Source organism: Rissa tridactyla, chromosome 2, assembly GCF_028500815.1.
Source record: "Rissa tridactyla isolate bRisTri1 chromosome 2, bRisTri1.patW.cur.20221130, whole genome shotgun sequence".
NCBI lineage: Eukaryota > Metazoa > Chordata > Aves > Charadriiformes > Laridae > Rissa > Rissa tridactyla.
The window spans coordinates 133,414,509-133,431,945 of NC_071467.1; the positions used below are offsets into that span (position 1 = coordinate 133,414,509).

Below are 17,437 nucleotides of genomic sequence, written 5' to 3' on the forward strand. Positions count from 1 at the left end.
CTGTAGATGCCTGCTCATCTCAGAAAAAGTTGTTTTGTCCCATGTAACTAATGGAACAACACCCTTATAAAATACGTGCATGCTCCTGCCACGGGCATCTAGAAGGCCTCTGTGATCATGGAGTTTTTCTCAAGAAAAACTGGTTGCATCTAGGTAAAACAAAACGGTGACTATGCGTTGAGCTCTACTACCAACGTACCATAGAAACTAGTAGGTGGGCAAAGATCTGACTGCGCAGAGCCCTGCTCTGCCACGTGGAAAGCTCTCAAAATTTCAGCACAAATAGCAAAGTAATGTTTAATGACAGCAATCCACTGTGTGCCAGGCTGCTGCCTGACAGACCTTTGGAGCTGGTTTGCCTTCTCACTTTGTGCAAGAAACTGTAGTGCTCCTTGATGAATTTTTCTCTCATTCTTCTGCAGCACAGGGGACGTTACATTTCTTCCCCTGGTTTCTTTTCTGTGAGCACCTTTGTCCTTATATTCTTAGAAAAGGGGATTACTTCCCACTCTGCAGGGGCCAGCTGGAGTTCAGCGTTGTTGCCAGGGCTTGGAGTTTGGCTCTCTCGCCAGTGCCATCCGTTTCCTTTTCATGCTTCATTGGGTTGACATTTAGCACGTAACCAACTTTTAGAGCACTTTCCACCTTTCTCAAGGAAACAGCAAGAGAACTCTTTTCTTTCAACTTCTGGCTCTTTGGAGCTATCGAACTGTGCAATATAGCTCCTCAGTGCCAGGCTTGATCTGCTTCTCTTCTCTGGGATCACAGAGCAGCACAGAAAATAGCCGTCCTCATATAAGTGCAGGGGTTTTTCAAGGCTACTCCACAGGCAAACAAACCTGCCTCTTGAGTCACATCCAGAGCAGTCTACAAACTTAAATGGGCACCGGTGAAAAAGTCTCATCTATCTATCTATCTATCTATCTATTGAAGCCAAGTAATTTCCCCATGTCATTGGGGGGAAACCAAGTGCAATATTCTTTAAAGAAAGTAAAATAATTCTACCATTAAACAAGGGCTAAAATTCCTAAAGATTGACCCTAAGTATTTTACTAACTTCTTCTGTAATCTCAGTGACTGACAAAAATTGTCCTCAAGTTTTATTTGCCTAATTGTTTTCTGATAATCCTTTTGTTTCTTTAAATCTTCAAATATTCAGCAAAGCAGAAGGTCTTTTAGCAGTGCAATTTAGCAAGAGTTTTGTTGAAAGCTTCAACATAAATTTGTAGTTAGCTGTTGCAGCTGTAGCACAATGAATAGACACATTCAACAAGATATGTAGAGTGGATATTTGAATCTCTTAGTTGGCCAGTCAGAAGGGCAATTAACAGATGATTAACAGAAATTCAACAATAATTTGAAATCATAATCTTAACTCTTGAGGGACATAAGGTGAGAGTTGACTGGATATACATGAAATAGATATCGATCCCTAAGACCTCAGTGAAGTAGTTGAATACAAGCTTTTTTTCTCTGAAATGAAAAGGGTTGGCACCTTCAAAAAGTCATTTTCTGATCCTTATTATAAACTCCTGTTTGTAGAATCTTTGTGGAAAGCTTTGGCTAGGTAGTCCAACTGAGGGATTACACGGGACATTCTGTGATGTCATTTAAATGAAGGGATTCATACAGATTCTTGCGATACATGAATTTTCATTTCTTCAATATGACAAAAAGGTAATCCCCCAAAATTCCTTCTCTGAACTTGTGACATATTTGAAATCTGTTATCATTTTCCCCAATAAATTTTACTGTTGATTTTCCTGAACATATCATTGCTGTCTAACTGTCAGGGGTTGGTTGTGATAAATATTTGTCTCAGCCAACTTTTTTCACTGCGTGTGTTCCTCTGCATTTGCTAGACATCTTCTCAAGACCAAGGATAATGATTTGATTTTTTTATTCTGCAGGCCACGTGCAGAACTTGAAAGCATGGAAGAGGTCAAATAGGCACAGGATGAAATTTAGCATTTTTGCAGGTAACGCCTCTTTACATATTGGCTTGTGACATACTCCATTTCTCTCCAGCTCCCTACTCTTCACATGCGTGCTACTGGGTGATCAGTTGGCTATCACCAATTAATTAGATAACAATCTAATACAGACTAGAGTTCTTAAAAGACTAAAAAAATTTATTTTAACAATGTGGTAACAGACTACTGTGCTAAAAGAAACAGAAGAGAGAGGCTATTAAACAGTCGTAACTGAAGGAAGACCAAAGGTACAATCACTCATTATTACTGGTAAAACAGCAATAATAAATAGCAATCAGAGTGGTTTCTAGGTGATCCACAATGGCAAACTAGTTTCGAAGGCTTAAAGTGCAAAAAGAGAAGGCAACCCAAAGGTTTCAATATTAGTTTCAGAAGTGGCTTCAGGCATGTAGTTCAACAGAAGTGAAATTTGTAAATGTTAACGTAGTAGTGTGGATTGTGTTTAATGTGAAAGACATATTCACCATAATACATCTGAATTACATCACTTGAACTTTTTTAGTAAGTTGATGTTGGAAGACAGTGAAATCAGTTCTATCCTTTTTTAAGAGCAGGAGCTTAAATGTATTGCTATTTCATGTCTTAAACTCCTACTATTTAAACGACAGTATTTTTATTCCATCAAGGTTACTGACTTGATTTCTGTGTAGTTTCGCTCTGCTATAAAAGATGAGGGAAAAAAAGCTGAGGGAAATTGAATTTTTTTCCATGTAAGTAGAAAAATCTTTCTGTTTTATGACAGCCTGTAAAAATTGATTGCTTGTCTTAATGTAAACAGATGGTAACAGATGAGGGATGATTGATGTTTACTGTGTCCGTGCACAGCTCCCAGGGGACTCTACTTTTAACGTATTCCACTGTGTCTGCAAATCGAGCAGTTCAGAAAAATAACCACTAAGAAGGATTTCCACTTCTGAAGAACTTCCAGTAGCGAGTCTACTGAATACTCAGTGACTTCTGCTGCTTATCAAGACAGAAAGAAGCTGCCTGCATCATGTGCATGACCAGGGTTGTTTCAAAAGTCAAAAGCAGAAAACAACGTGTATTTGCAAAGGGCCAATCCTACTTATTCTCCACCTCCTTCTAGCTCAAAATGGGAACTACTACTTTTCCTCCTCCTGTTACGATTTTAGATCCCATTCAGGTTTGTTCCTGTTCTTCAGTCTCCTGTTTTGTAATGTACTCTCTTATATCACCCTTTTCTCTGCTAATTAGATATTTTATCATCCCTCTCATCCCACTCTCAAGTAATTCTTGCCTCCTCCAATTATTTTACTTCTTTTCCCTTTACCAGCAGCAGTCAGCTTTAATGACAGCTGCCAGTAAAAAACTAAGACTTTAGGGGGAAAAGGTACAGCAACCAGAACCCTCTTTATGCTCTATCTACCTTTTTTCCTTTAAATAAACACTTCTTCCACATCTAGTTATGGAAGTTTCCTGCTAGGAACTGACAAAAGAAGGTGATGAAAATTTGGCATGCCTAAGCAAAAATTCTAACAGGATAAAAGTAAAACGTGTGCCTAGAAAAACGTTAATTCAGTTGGTTTGGCTTTCACTTTCTTGATTTCATTCCACCTACCTGTGTAGTTCTATGTATTAGTTTCTTAGATTTTTAAAACTGTCAGCAGAGGATGCGTATTTGTAAGACCGAAGTAGAACCGGCTAAAAGGAGTTAGAATTAGGATAGTGTTTTCTATACTTGTTGACGGACAAACTGAAAAATCTTTCTGGCAACACCTGAAAGATGCATATGCATCACTTCGCAGACACACACTTACCTATCAGCAGTAGCTTAAGTTAGTAAATCAAGCTAGGAAAGTAAATCATTACCTCATTAATTCAATTACATTTTTTAAAAATCTGAACGTGTCTAGGTCTACAGAGAGCATGTTTCCCTTAATGCTTGTTTTAGTTGCTTTAGAAATCTTTCAAAACTTTTACCAAAGCATCAACACCAAAAGGTCAGCCAGCTTTGAGATTGGGTTCTTCCTGGAATTTGTCCCAAGACTTTCCTTTAAAATATATACAAGTGACAGAAAGTTATGCATTGAACTTAAAACAGCTTAAAAACTAACACAACAGAATTTCAGACCAGCAGGATATTTTTTTGAGAAACATCCCCTGCCCTGCAAATTTATACTCCATTTTAAACTCTGCCCTGGACTACGCTTCCATAATATGTGGGGATGGAACAGAAACCTCATTCAAGTCAAATACTTTCCAAAAGAGTTTTCCAATATAAATATTTGACACAGAGTACTTCTTTTGTCCAGTCTATGTGTTTCTGCAATGGTTTTAGCAAGAAGCAGGAGATTAAAAGCAGGAGATAAAAGGCTACAGCATTTGAGAATGCAGTAAGAGAGGTATTAATGGAAACCTAGGCTAGGATACAGCATAGGGGACAGATGCGACAGAGAAAGTGAAAAATTCTAGAAATGCTATAAAATGTATTGCTGGTAAAGGAATTCCTGAGTATTTATGGTCTCCAATACACTTCATTTAGAACAGAAAGGATTTCTTCCTTGGGGAAATTCTAAAAGTTGACATAATTTTTGTGGGTTTTGGTGTTGTTTTTTTTAATGAAAAAGTTGTGCCAAAACCCATTATTATAAGAAATTATTAAATGGTTGAAGGCTGGGCATTTTCCATACATAAAAGCATAAATGATAGGCAAAGCTTGGAATCTACATATTATGACTCTTACATTGCACACTGCTGCTCATATGTCATAGAAATGTCTGTGTTCCTTGATCTGGCAATTCAGAAGTAGGTAATTTTCGATCCTTGCTAAAAAAACACACCCAACAAACTAAAATAAAACTAGACAGAAAAACACCTCAGCAATGCTAGTGGAGTGATTTGAAGAAACATTTCACTTTAATAATTCCCAAGTATCAGAGCCTGTTAAAAATCCTTTGCAAGCTACACATCTATCCCAAATGCTTCTGGAGAACAGACAGGCAATTCCATGGCAAAATCACAGAATCACAGAATTGTAGGGGTTGGAAGTGACCTTTAGAGATCATCTAGTCCAACCCCCCTGCCGAAGCAGGGTCACCTAGAGCAGGCTGCACAGGAACGCGTCCAGGCGGGTTTTGAGTATCTCCAGAGAAGGAGACTCCTCCACCTCTCTGGGCAGCCTGTGCCGGTGCTCTGCCACCCTCAAAATAAAGAAGTTTTTCCTCATGTTGAGATGGAACTTCCTACGTTCCAGTTTGTGCCCGCTGACCCTTGTCCTGTCACTGGGCACCACTGAGAAGAGCCTGGCCCCAACCTCTTGACATCAGCCCTTTACATACTTATAAGCACTGATGAGATCCCCTCTCAGTCTTCTCTTCTCCAGGCTAAACAAACCCAGGTCTCTCAGCCTTTTCTCTTAAGAGAGGTGCTCCAATCCATTGATCATCTTTGTAGCCCTCCACTGGACTCATTCCAGTAGTTCCTTGTCTTTCTTGAACTGGGGAGCCCAGAACTGGACACAGTACTCCAGATGTGCCCTCACCAGGGCAGAGCAGAAGGGGAGGATGACCTCCCTCGACCTACTGGCCACGCTCTTTTTAATGCACCCCAGGATATCATTGGCCTTCTTGGCCACAAGGGCACACTGCTGGCTCATGGTCAACTTGTCGTCCACCATGAAATGGTGGGGCAACCACCCCAGCGAGAGACCTTTCACCATTTTTGTTAATGGTGAATAACTTGCGTTATGGAGTGGGCACATGGAGCCAAATCCCCCCCTCAGGTTGGTTTACTTGAAGAAAGTGCCTTTAGCGACATTCATATCAGTCGATTCTGTCACCAATTGAGCTGCCGGTAATAATGTCTAGCCATTTTTAGAGAGAAGCAGTCCTGCTAGAGAAGGTATCTTGCTGTTCTCTCCCCACAAAAGCTATTCTGGCAAGCAAAGATAGCGTGTGCTAGTTGCTGGTCCCCACACTGTTTCCACGTGCATTGACAAATCTCAGGATATTGGGAAACGATGCAAATAGCTTTGGGGAAGCGGGGATATGGAAAGCATAATGAAATGACAGTGACAGCAGAATTTCAACATGAATTAAATATGAATATTACATATAGAAAAAACCCACCCTGGTGTTTTCTACTTACCTGTACATAAAATTAAGCTAATGGAATAAATGTATAAAATATAATTTCAGAAAATTACAGCAATGTTACTGGATCCAAAGTTGCAGAAGAAATGACTCAATTTAGTGTTATACTCTATCTTTCACAGAGTAGAACGATCACATTTAAAGGACTAAAAGGGTAAAATGCAACATGCATATTCATCCTTAATGTCCTTATGCTAGATTATGTTACGTTTTTTGATATTGTACAATGGTGGCTGCACAAGTAGAGGACTACTCTCTTCTCAATAATCTAGAAATTGCTTCAAAACCCCCTGTATTTATTAACAATAAAAATACCAGTGCCACAATACTAAGGAACTGGCCAATAAAGACATATTAGTTGGTCAGATGCAGTTACTTTGAATTATGACATAGTTTGACTTTACTTAATAAGTCTGTCTGATGTTAGAATCGTTGAATTCAAATAGAGGTTAATGAGACTTAAAATTAAACAGGTATTTCAGCAAACGTACAATAAAGACAATTGATTTTAGGTCTCAATTAGGAAAGCGGAAAGATGATTCTGTCTTGCAGTACGAGGCCAGAAGCCACAAATTTTAAATTCCATCTTCTTTTGGAAGATGGAACAAGCAAGTGGTGGTGTTAGGTGTAGATGTGGCACTTAGGGACATCATTTAGTGGTGGACTTGGCAGTGTTAGATTAACGCTTGGACTCAATGATCTTAAGGGTCTTTTCCAACCTAGAAGATTGTGTGATTCTATATTTGTTTCTTCTTTTGTGAAATCCTACTACTTGTTCACTGCAAAAGCATGGCAAAGCTTACCATAAAATTTTTTTTAGTATTAAAAAACATTATAATTAGCAATTTACTATACCACCAAAGTTATTTTGGTATAACACAATGCAGGGGACTGTTTACATTTCACTAAGAAATACTCAATATATTTTATATGAGTTCAAGTCAGTACTTTGAGATCTCCATTTATTTGTTCGTTTCATTCCCTGACTGCAATACAATCATGACACTTCTATTATTTCTCTCTCTCTCAAACTGAATTATCTTTTTCTCCCCCCCCGCCTTTTTTTTTTTTACTTTTAATTATTTATTTCTGTGTGCGTTCACACTCCTTACCTTAGAAAAGTTTTTCCTTTGGTTATTCCTTTGGTTATTCCTATGTTCAGGAATAACCGTAACTTCCATTCCCAAGGGCCGAACGAATCCCACAGAATTTGTGCTGAGCTAGAATCTGCTGGTTTAATTCCCTGCTGGGAGTTTGCCAGTTGGGAAACGCTGACCAGCAAGTACAGGTCTTAATTACACAAATCCAGAAGCTGCTGCCAACCCTTCCCCATTGAGAGGCATTTGCTTTCTAGTGTTCTTCTTGATGAACAGATCATCACTCAAACATAATTTATTGCTGCTTTATATTGTAAGTAATTAAATGAAGAAACCTTTTAAACTCAAGGGAATTTTAATAGGTTACTTGCAAAATGTTATTGCAGGCAACAACTTGTACATGATTTTAGTTCCAAACCCACCAAAAAATTATACAAATCAGCATTGTAAAAGTGTCAAATTAATGCCTTACAGGCTTTTCTGGCAGAATGAATTTCTAAATTCTAGATGTGGGGAAACGTTACTCTCATTTTTTTCCTTTTCCATTTTTTTAGAAAAATTTACAAGTGAAATATTACTACAAAACTTTTTTATAAGGAATTTTTGCAAAACATTTACATTTTTACCATCAACTATTTTTCTGTTTCAAAATCATTATGTAGATTTAATACCCTATGCTGCACATCAATTCTTGCGGGATGACAATTCAGTGACATGCATAAAAAAACACCACAAGGCATTAAAATGAAGACTTAAATACAAATATTGTTGCAATAAAACAGTTATAAAATTGAAAAATAGGACCTAAACATCATGCTTACCTAACTTTGACAAATTAACTTTTTCTCCTAGATTACACACTTTTATTACTGCTCTCGTGAAAGAATGTGATAAATAATGACTTAACACCAATTTCTAATGTAATCGGCAACACATACACGAACCTAACCAAAGAAAGTATATTGTAAGAAAAAAACTATTCTAACACTGGAGTTCTACCATGGTAAATACACTTTGCACTGATAATTACAATAAAGCAAAATTTTTAACAGTGGCAAAGGGAATGAACAGTGAAATGCCATTAAACAAGATACTACTGCACATCTGTGCCCTATTACTTACAACAGCTATATCCCACTGAGTCAAATAAAGGACATTGAAATTTACGATCCTTTTAAGACAGAAAAGTGGATTCAGAATGGTATGCAGAACAGACTGGCAAAATGCTTCTAATTCCAGCGGTAAAATGTGCACCTGCTAACACAAGTTAATGTACTTGAGATGCTATGAAGCCAACCAGATTTAGGGTCTGATACATCTATAATAGGGACTCATCGCAGATTAAAAATTACTTCAGTTTCCTATCTGCATACATAAGTATGCATGAAAAAATTATGTATGAAATGGCTGTGCAGAATGCTCATAACTTCCATTTACAAAAATTGTTAATTTCTAGGAAACATGGTATTAACATTAGGAAAGTTTTTTCTTTGCATAAAGAAATTTATAGCACTGATTGTGAAGCTTAATGATAAAATATATATTTGACGTTTCATTTCCTATATAATAAAATTAACAGTTAATACTACCTAATGTTCATCTGTATTAAATGTAACATCTAATTGATTCTGATGTTTTAAATCCAGATACATCAGTTAAGAGTACTTTAAATAAAATATACAAAATAATGTACAAAACCCAACTAAAATTTAAAGACTCTGTTACAAGTCTACAAAAGCTTTAAGAAACTTGAAATTTATAACCACAGTGTAAAATTGTTTTTCTTTAATCTCAAAGCTTTTTATGTAAACTGAAAGTATAAAATACCTTCAGCTTAGTATTTTGCTACAAAGGGCTGGCCTAAAGTGTACACAGTGTAAACAATGATTGGTATTTCTCTTGCTTCAAAAATACAGAAAACACCACAAGATTGATAAAGTATTCAGATGAGAAATATATGTTTCGTGAGGGAATGCACAAGGTATCTGTTACGTCTCTCAAACCAACAGCTACCAAACACATTCATCCTTTTGGAATTTGCTGGGAAAAAAACCAACTTACCCTTCTTGCACTGTACTTCCTTTAGTTACATCAAAAATATTTTGGTGTAGAAATTTTTTCTAAAAATGGTCATGAGAATTATTACCAAATGACTGTATGTGTAAAACGTTATATTTATACCTATGGGAAGTAATTATAAATCCTGAGTATGAAATATTTGGCCATCTTTCCTCCTTGTATGTACTGGAGTTTTCACATACAAAATGCAGTTTGTTTTTGTTATCGTTGTTTTTAATTTCCTCTATATTCCTATTAAACTGGTACATCTGAAAATGTAACCAAACCTTTGAAATCAAAAAGTCGTGTAGTAAAAAGATAACTATATTTGTCTTTCCCCAGTTTGTTTTGTGGTTGGAGGCTCAATGTAAGACTTGATAGGTAACAGATATTTATTACCAGCCCACATATTATCCTTGAAGAGAAAACAAAGACAATAATATTTAGGGGAAAAGAGAGAAAATGTTTACTGTCAATACCTTTTTTTGGTTAAAATGTGATAATTAATTCTTTTCTTTGGCTATTAAGTCAAAGCATAAAGAACTCAGCACATTAACCACAATATAATAACTAGTATTTACAGAGAGAAGATACTGGAGAATGAGCTACAACACTCAATTGTCTCATTAATTTCCATGAATTCTAACAAAATTAAAACACTTAAATACTTAAGGTCGAGTTTTAATGATTCATGTTACCTACAAGGTTATAAATGGACCACAAATGTTTTAAAATATAATGAAATACCAAAAACTGACACAAAAGCTGCCATATTCATTTTTCATCCTACATAAAGATACCGTTACTTTTGTAAAATCTTACGTTACTATCTTTCTATGGGTTTATCTTTCCTACTGTATACACTAATTCTACATAACCTTAGCTCTCCAAACAAAGAGAGGAATTAGAACTCACTGATTGTCATTTATACACACTACTATAATGTAGTGGTCAACATTAATCTGAGGTCCACCTCAGAACCACTTCGCAGCATGCATCATCCAGCTGCTAGTTGAGTAATTCCAAAACTTGAGAAAAGACGGCCAAAATCAACTGACGTGTTCTATGGACTGAGCAAAACCCTAAAATATTTCCACTATCGTTCAATCGGCTTTGCTGTGCCTTATGGGAAAATGATGTTCTCATGAAAATATTACAAATTTATTATAAAAACAAAGTACCTTCATCAAATGATATTAATCCTAGTCAAGCTCCACCCTGTTTTACATTGATATTATCTAATTTTATGAACACATTAACATACAATGCTAAAATGGGGGGAGGGAGTTCATTTAAAATCATTACATGACATACAGACATATAACTAAAAAAGTACAGTATGGAAATAATATTCCCCCATCTGTTTATCCAGTACATCAATTTGCGCTGTTTGTATTTTTGAAATTTTTGTCTTGTTGCACCGGTGTACACTTCCCATGCTGACCCTCCAACCTGGAACACTTACAGAAGTCATGACTGAAAACATGATTTCCTGCTCTGTAATCCACTTTACCAGCCCACTTCCATATCCTGAAAGGTATGTAAACTTAAGTGCAGCACTAGGCATCCATATAAATGATCCTTTCAGAATTCTTCCATGTTTGTTGAAACATTAGGGGTTGCTGGGTTTGAATCTTGAGAAATGGCAGCAACAGTGACAATTCTTGGAGAACCAAGAACCTCAGTAACTGAAGAGTCCAGTTCTCCTGAGGTAACAATAGCAAGGGCCGTTCCACCACCCTTCTTGTTCTGATGAGTTTTGACATGTTTTGAGAGATGGTCGCTTCGCATAAACCTTTTAGAACATTCCGGGCACTCAAATCTTTTTTCACCTTTTTTAAAAGAAGAACAAAACCAAAATGTTACTGAAAGAGAGCACTGAACACTTTTCCCTTGGTCATTTGAATCTGACCTTTTTCTATTCAACATTTGAACTGTCTTTAAAAGGATACAATGTTTTCTTCTCTACCTGTCTGATTTCCAGGTCAAAGGCTTTTGGAAATCCACTCTTCACTACTAAAATGTTCTCAACAAATACTTGCTACGCTGTGATTATCTGGTGAGAAGCTTTGACTTTCAGGTCACCAGAGAATTTTCATAAACTTCTATAAGTCTGAAAGAGTAGGACAGGTAAAAGCCCTGAAAAAACTACTTGATCGCATTTTTTTTAAGAATACTTTTGTTATTCAGATTAAAAAGGGAATTTGGAAACATGAATCCCAAAGCTCCATGAGGATGTATGAAATCTATGTCAAGAGAGATACATTCACAAAATCACAGAATGGTAGGGGTTGGAAGCAACCTCTGGAGATCATCTAGTCCAACCCCCCTGCCGAAGCAGGGTCACCTAGAGCAGGCTGCACAGGAACGCGTCCAGGCGGGTTTTGAGTATCTCCAGAGAAGGAGACTCCTCCACCTCTCTGGGCAGCCTCTTCCAGTGCTCTGCCACCCTCAAAATAAAGAAGTTTTTCCTCATGTTGAGATGGAACTTCCTACGTTCCAGTTTGTGCCCACTGACCCTTGTCCTGTCACTGGGCACCACTGAGAAGAGTCTGGCCCCAACCTCTTGACATCAGCCCTTTACATACTTATAAGCACTGATGAGATCCCCTCTCAGTCTTCTCCAGGCTAAACAAACCCAGGTCTCTCAGCCTTTTCTCTTAAGAGAGGTGCTCCAATCCATTGATCATCTTTGTAGCCTTCCACAGGACTCACTTGAGTAGTTCCTTGTCTTTCTTGTGAATAATGTCTGTCCTTGTGAATAATGACAGGACCAGAGGAAATGGTCTGAAGCTGTGGCAGGGAAGGTTTAGATTAGATATCAGGAAGAATTACTTTACTGAAAGAGTGGTCAGGCACTGGAGCAGCCTGCCCAGGGAGGTGGTTGAGTCACCATCCCTAGAGGTATTTGAGAAGCGTCTAGATTTGACACTTCAGGGCACGCTCTAGTGGCAGAGATTGTAGGTTGGGTTTTTTTGTTTGTTTGTTTGTTTTCTTGGTTTTTTTTGGGGTTTGGTTTTTTTTTTTTTGGTGTGTGTATGGTTGTACTTGATGATCTCAAAGGTCCTTTCCAACCATGAAGATTCTATGATTCTATGATTTCTTGAACTGGGGAGCCCAGAACTGGACACAGTACTCCAGATGTGCCCTCACCAGGGCAGAGTAGAGGGGAAGGATGACCTCCCTCAACCTGCTGGCCACACTCTTTTTGATACACTCCAGGATACCATTGGCCTTCTTGGCCACAAGGCCACACTGATGGCTCATGGACAACTTGTTGTCCACCAGGATTCCCAGGTCCTTCTCCACAGAGTTGCTTTCCAGCAGGTCAACCCCTAATCTGTACTGGTGCATGGTATTATTACTCCCTAGGTGCAGGACCCCACACTTGCCCTTGTTGAACTTCATTAGGTTCCTCTCCACCCAACTCTCTAGCCTGTCCAGGTCTTGCTGAATGGCAGCACAGCCTTCTGGTGTGTCAGCCACTCCTCCCAGTTTTGTATCATCAGCAAACTTGCTGAGGGTACGCTCTGTCCCTTCATCCAGGTCACTGATGAATATGTTGAATAAGACTGGACCCAGTACTGGGGACCCCTGGGGAACACCGCTAGTCACAGGCCTTCAGCTACACTCTGCGCTGCTGATCACAACCTTCTGAGCTCTGCCATTCAGCCAGTTCTCATTCCACCTCACTGTCCACCCATCTAACCCACATTTCCTAAGCTTAGCCAAGAGGATGTTATGGAAGACAGTGCTAAAAAGTCAAAGGTCTTGCTGAAGTCGAGGCAGACAACATCCATTGCTCTCCCCTCATCTACCCAGTGAGTCATGCCATCATACAAGGCTATCAGATTGGTCAAGCATGATTTCCCCTTGGAGAATCCATGTTGACCACTCCCAATAACCTTCTTTTCCTCCACATGCTTAATGATGACATCCTGAACGAGCTGTTCCATCACCTTTCCAGGCATGGAGATGAAGCTGACTGGCCTGTAGTTTTCCGGTCCTCCTCCTTGCCCTTTTTGAAGACTGGAGTGACACTGTCTTTCCTTCAGTCCTCAGGCACTTCTCCAGTTCTCCATGACGTTTCAAAGATGACGGAGAGTGGCTTAGCACTAACATATGCCAGCTCCCCCAGCACTTGTGGGTGCATCCCATCGGGGCCCATTTGAGTTTGCCTAAATGATCTCTAACATGATCCTCCTCAACCAAGGGAAAGTATTCCTTTCTCTAGACTTTTTCTCTTACCTCCGGGGTTGGGACTCCTGAGGGTGGACCTTAGCATAAAGACTGAAGCAAAGGCAGCATTCAGTAACTCTGCCTTCTCTGCATCCTCAGTCACTAGGGCATCCACCTCATTCGGCACCGAGCCCACATTCTCTCTAGTCTTCCTTTTACTGTTGATGTACTTGCAGGAGCCCTTCTAATTGTCCTTGACATCCCTTGCCAGAGTGAATTCCATGTATGCCTTAGCCTTCCTCATTGCATCTCTGCATACTCTGACAACATTCCTCTATTCCTCCCAAGTGGCCAGTCCCTTTTTCCACGTTCTGTAAACTTTCTTCTTCCATTTGAGTTTTCTAGAAGCTCCTTGCTCATCCATGCAGGCCTCCTGCCTCCTTTGCTTGATTTCTTATTCATAGGGATGCACCGATCTTGAGCTTGGAGGAAGTGGTGCTTGCATACTAACCAGCTCTCTTGGACCCCCCTACCTTCTAGAGCCCTAATCCATGGGATTCCTCCAAGGAGGTCTTTAAAGAGGCCAAAATCCTGATAATCCTACTTATTACCCTGCTTCTTGCATGCAGGATCCTGAACTCCACCAACTCATGGTCACTGCAGCCAAGGCCGACCCCAGCCTTCACATCCCCAACCAGTCCTTCTAATTTACCATACTAAGAAGTTCTGTCACTTTGTTCAAATGTAATTAGTGCTTAGACTTCGAGTGATATCTTCTGATGCTACAAGTTGGGCAGGAGGGCAACCTTCTTGCAGCTAGAAATACGAAGGCTGATAAATTTTTCAGTTTCTAAAAGGCCCACCTTTCCAATCTGAACTGTGAAGAGAACTTGCTTTATTAGTTCTCACCTGAAACTTCAAGAAACTTCCCAAGAAGATCAAATCTGATGTATGGACTAAGTTAATAAATTTCTTAAGGATTGAGCTAGTTCCAGTGAGAAAATTACAACCCTGGTCCATGGCCAATCCTACATAGAACCATATCATAGAATGGTTTGGGTTGGTAGGGACCTTAAATTCTAGTTACAACCCCCCTGCCACGGGCAGGGACACCTCCCATTACACCAGGTTGCTCAAAGCCCCATCCAGCCTGCTCCTGAACACTTCCAGGGATGGGGCATCCACACCTTCTCTGGGCAACCTGTTCCAGTGTCTCACCACCCCCACAGTAAAGCATTTCTTCCTAATATTTATTCTAAAGCTACCCTTACCTACATGCTCAAGAAAATTTGCCAAATTTAGATCAGGCATTCATTAGCTAATGGAAATTACCTGTCTGTGATGAAACGGTCATCTTTTTCTAGCACAGGTAGTACAGAACCGTTTGAATAGATCTCATTTTATTAATTTGATATCACATATTTATTTGATATCACAGTCAGCTTGCATTGATGAAAACTGAAACCTACCACTTACTCTGTTTTAAAGTTACTTTATTTAGATTTAAAAGAAGTTTTCAGAGCTCCTAATAAGTGGTCTCTTTGATAACACGTTTAACCATGGCCACTATGATTCAGACTTGGTGTACTATACATACAGAGAAGGCTGACCAACCTGTGTGGGTTCTTCTATGTCTTTGTAACTCATCGCTCCTTGTAAATCGCTTGCCACAAAAAATCCAGTTGCATATAAATGGTCTTTCACCAGTATGCCAGCGCAGGTGTGCTCGAAGATGAGATGTCTTGCCATAAACTTTTCCACATCCTTCAATATGGCAGATATGTTGTTTCTTTTTTCCTGGCTCATTGCTTCCTCTAAAATGATCAAATTTAAACAGGCAGGTAATTATATTCTAAAGTATTATTAACTATTAGGAAAAATATTTCATGCTAATAGAGACAATTACAATTCCCTGTCTAAAAAGAAATATATAAACATACATTCTAATAAAAGCATTAAAAAATGTAGGCAATATAAGAAAATCTCATGCCCAAATGAGACAAACTGTGATAAGACGCCTAAATATATACTGATAAAATTTACATTTACCTTCCTTCTCCCTCTCTGCAATTAGGACATGAGCAGGCAACTCTTCTCAATCTCTTGCCAGGTTGCACTTCCTGGTCAGAAGCTTGTTGAGCCTGTTGCAGCTGCACTTGTGTTATCTGATCAGGACTAACAGCACCAATTGCTGCATTAGCGATGCCACCTACTGCTACAGTAACAGGAGCTATTGTGGCTTGCTGTACTTTTACTCCATCCTGTCCTTGCTGTTGACCTGTAAAATAAGAAAGTGTTTTTACTTTTTTTAGTCATTTCAATAAATGAAATGCACAAATAAACTTCACACATTTTATAGAACAAAAACCCACCAAAAGTTAAGGAGAGCTACCAAGCAACAGAAAATCCAGCCCATTTTCCTGAAGCACTACCAGAGGACTTACCTGCTACCTTAGGTAGCCCTGTTTTATGTAATTTGCTATTAGAACAGTACAAGACTGAAAATTACTGACTGATATTAAGAAATGTGAACTGATTTAAGAAGTGTTTTCTTTTTCTCAGAAGTTGAGATAAATGAGAAAACGCTAAACAAAATCTTAGACAAATAGATTGTTAAATCTATTGCCAATTAATGTCCCTCTAATAACCTTTGAAAACCTATCTATATTCAAAGAACTAAAATTAGCTAATTGTAAAAGTTGCTTTATGGCACACACAGAATTGTCACTTCTCCTACAATCTGTCCTGAACCAACACTGAACCACAAAGGAACTTCCACAACGAAAAATAAATGTTGTAGGACTATACTTGAACAAGCTAACATACCAGAGCTTTGTTGGTTTGGTTTTTTTTGCAGGATTCACCACCTGGGACAGGGTAATCCTGGTTATGCATACAAATTGGTGGGCGAGAGGCTGGAGAGCAGCCCCACAGAAAGAGATCTGGGGGTCTGGGTTGATGTCAAGCTGAATATGAGTTAGCAGTGTGCCCTGGCGGCCAAAAGGGCCAACCATGTCCTGGGGTGCACCAAGCACAGCATAGCCAGCTGTTTGAGGGAGGTGATTGTCCCACTCTACACTGCACTGGTGCAGCCCCACCTTGAGTGCTCTGTGCAGTTTTGTGCGCTTCAATATGAGAAGGACATCAAAGTGTTAGAGCGTGTCCAAAGGAGGGCAACCAAGATGGTGAAAGGTCTCGAGGGCAAGACTTACAAGAAGCAGCTGAGGTCACTTGGCTTGTTCAGCTTGGAGAGAAGGCTGAGGGGTGACCCCATTGTAGTCTACATCTTCCTCAAGGGGGGCAGCAGAGGGGGAGGTGCTGATCGTTCTCTGGTGACCAGCCATAGGACACATGGAAATGGTATGAAGGTGCGTCAGGGAAGTTCAGGTTGGACAGTAGGAAAAGGTTCTTCACTGAGAGGGTGGTCGGTCACAGCAACAGGCTCCCCAGGCAAAGTGGTCACGGCACTGAGCCTGTCAGAGTTCAAGGAGCATCTGGACGACGCTCTTAGTCATATGGTTTAGTTTTAGATAGTCCTGTGAGGAGCAGGGAGTTGGAGTCAATGATCTTTATGGGTCCCTTGAGATATTCTATGATTCTGTTTTGCAGAAGGGAGTATGTTTCCAAGAAGACTGGGAAAGCAGCTTGACTGAATTAAATGGAATTCTAAGATTCACTTGATGAATTAAGAATTCAATTTCATTGCATAAGTTTATTGATCTCATTGGCTTTCTTGATCAAAGGAAATCAGGATTACCGTCTTGATATGAAGGCAAAATAAAGACTATTTCAATACAGGTAAGAAGTGTAGTTTCTTGAGCAGCACAGTAATATTATGTTTGCTTAAAAAGTTAGTACTATACGGTCTAAGAAAATAATATGACAAAATAAATCTGACACAGAGATATGACTTCCAGCTGCAATCTGACAACATTGAATGCCTGTCCTGCCAGTAACAGGAATGGGACAAAATATCATTAGATGCTGATAGTTTCCA

At 39.2% G+C, this 17,437-nt stretch overlaps 1 protein-coding gene across 1 annotated transcript in view; it reads right to left on the reverse strand.

Moving 5' to 3' along the window:
* Positions 1–7,539: 7,539 nt before the first annotated feature.
* SP4 (Sp4 transcription factor) overlaps positions 7,540–17,437 on the reverse strand; it is a 30,369-nt gene continuing 20,471 nt past the window's right edge. The window contains exons 4-6 of the mRNA XM_054191118.1: positions 15,490–15,718; positions 15,055–15,254; positions 7,540–11,093 (exon numbers count right to left, since the gene is read on the reverse strand). Of these exons, the coding sequence (XP_054047093.1) occupies positions 10,846–11,093; positions 15,055–15,254; positions 15,490–15,718 (677 nt within the window). The 3' untranslated portion in view covers positions 7,540–10,845. The remainder of the gene's footprint in view (positions 11,094–15,054; positions 15,255–15,489; positions 15,719–17,437) is intronic.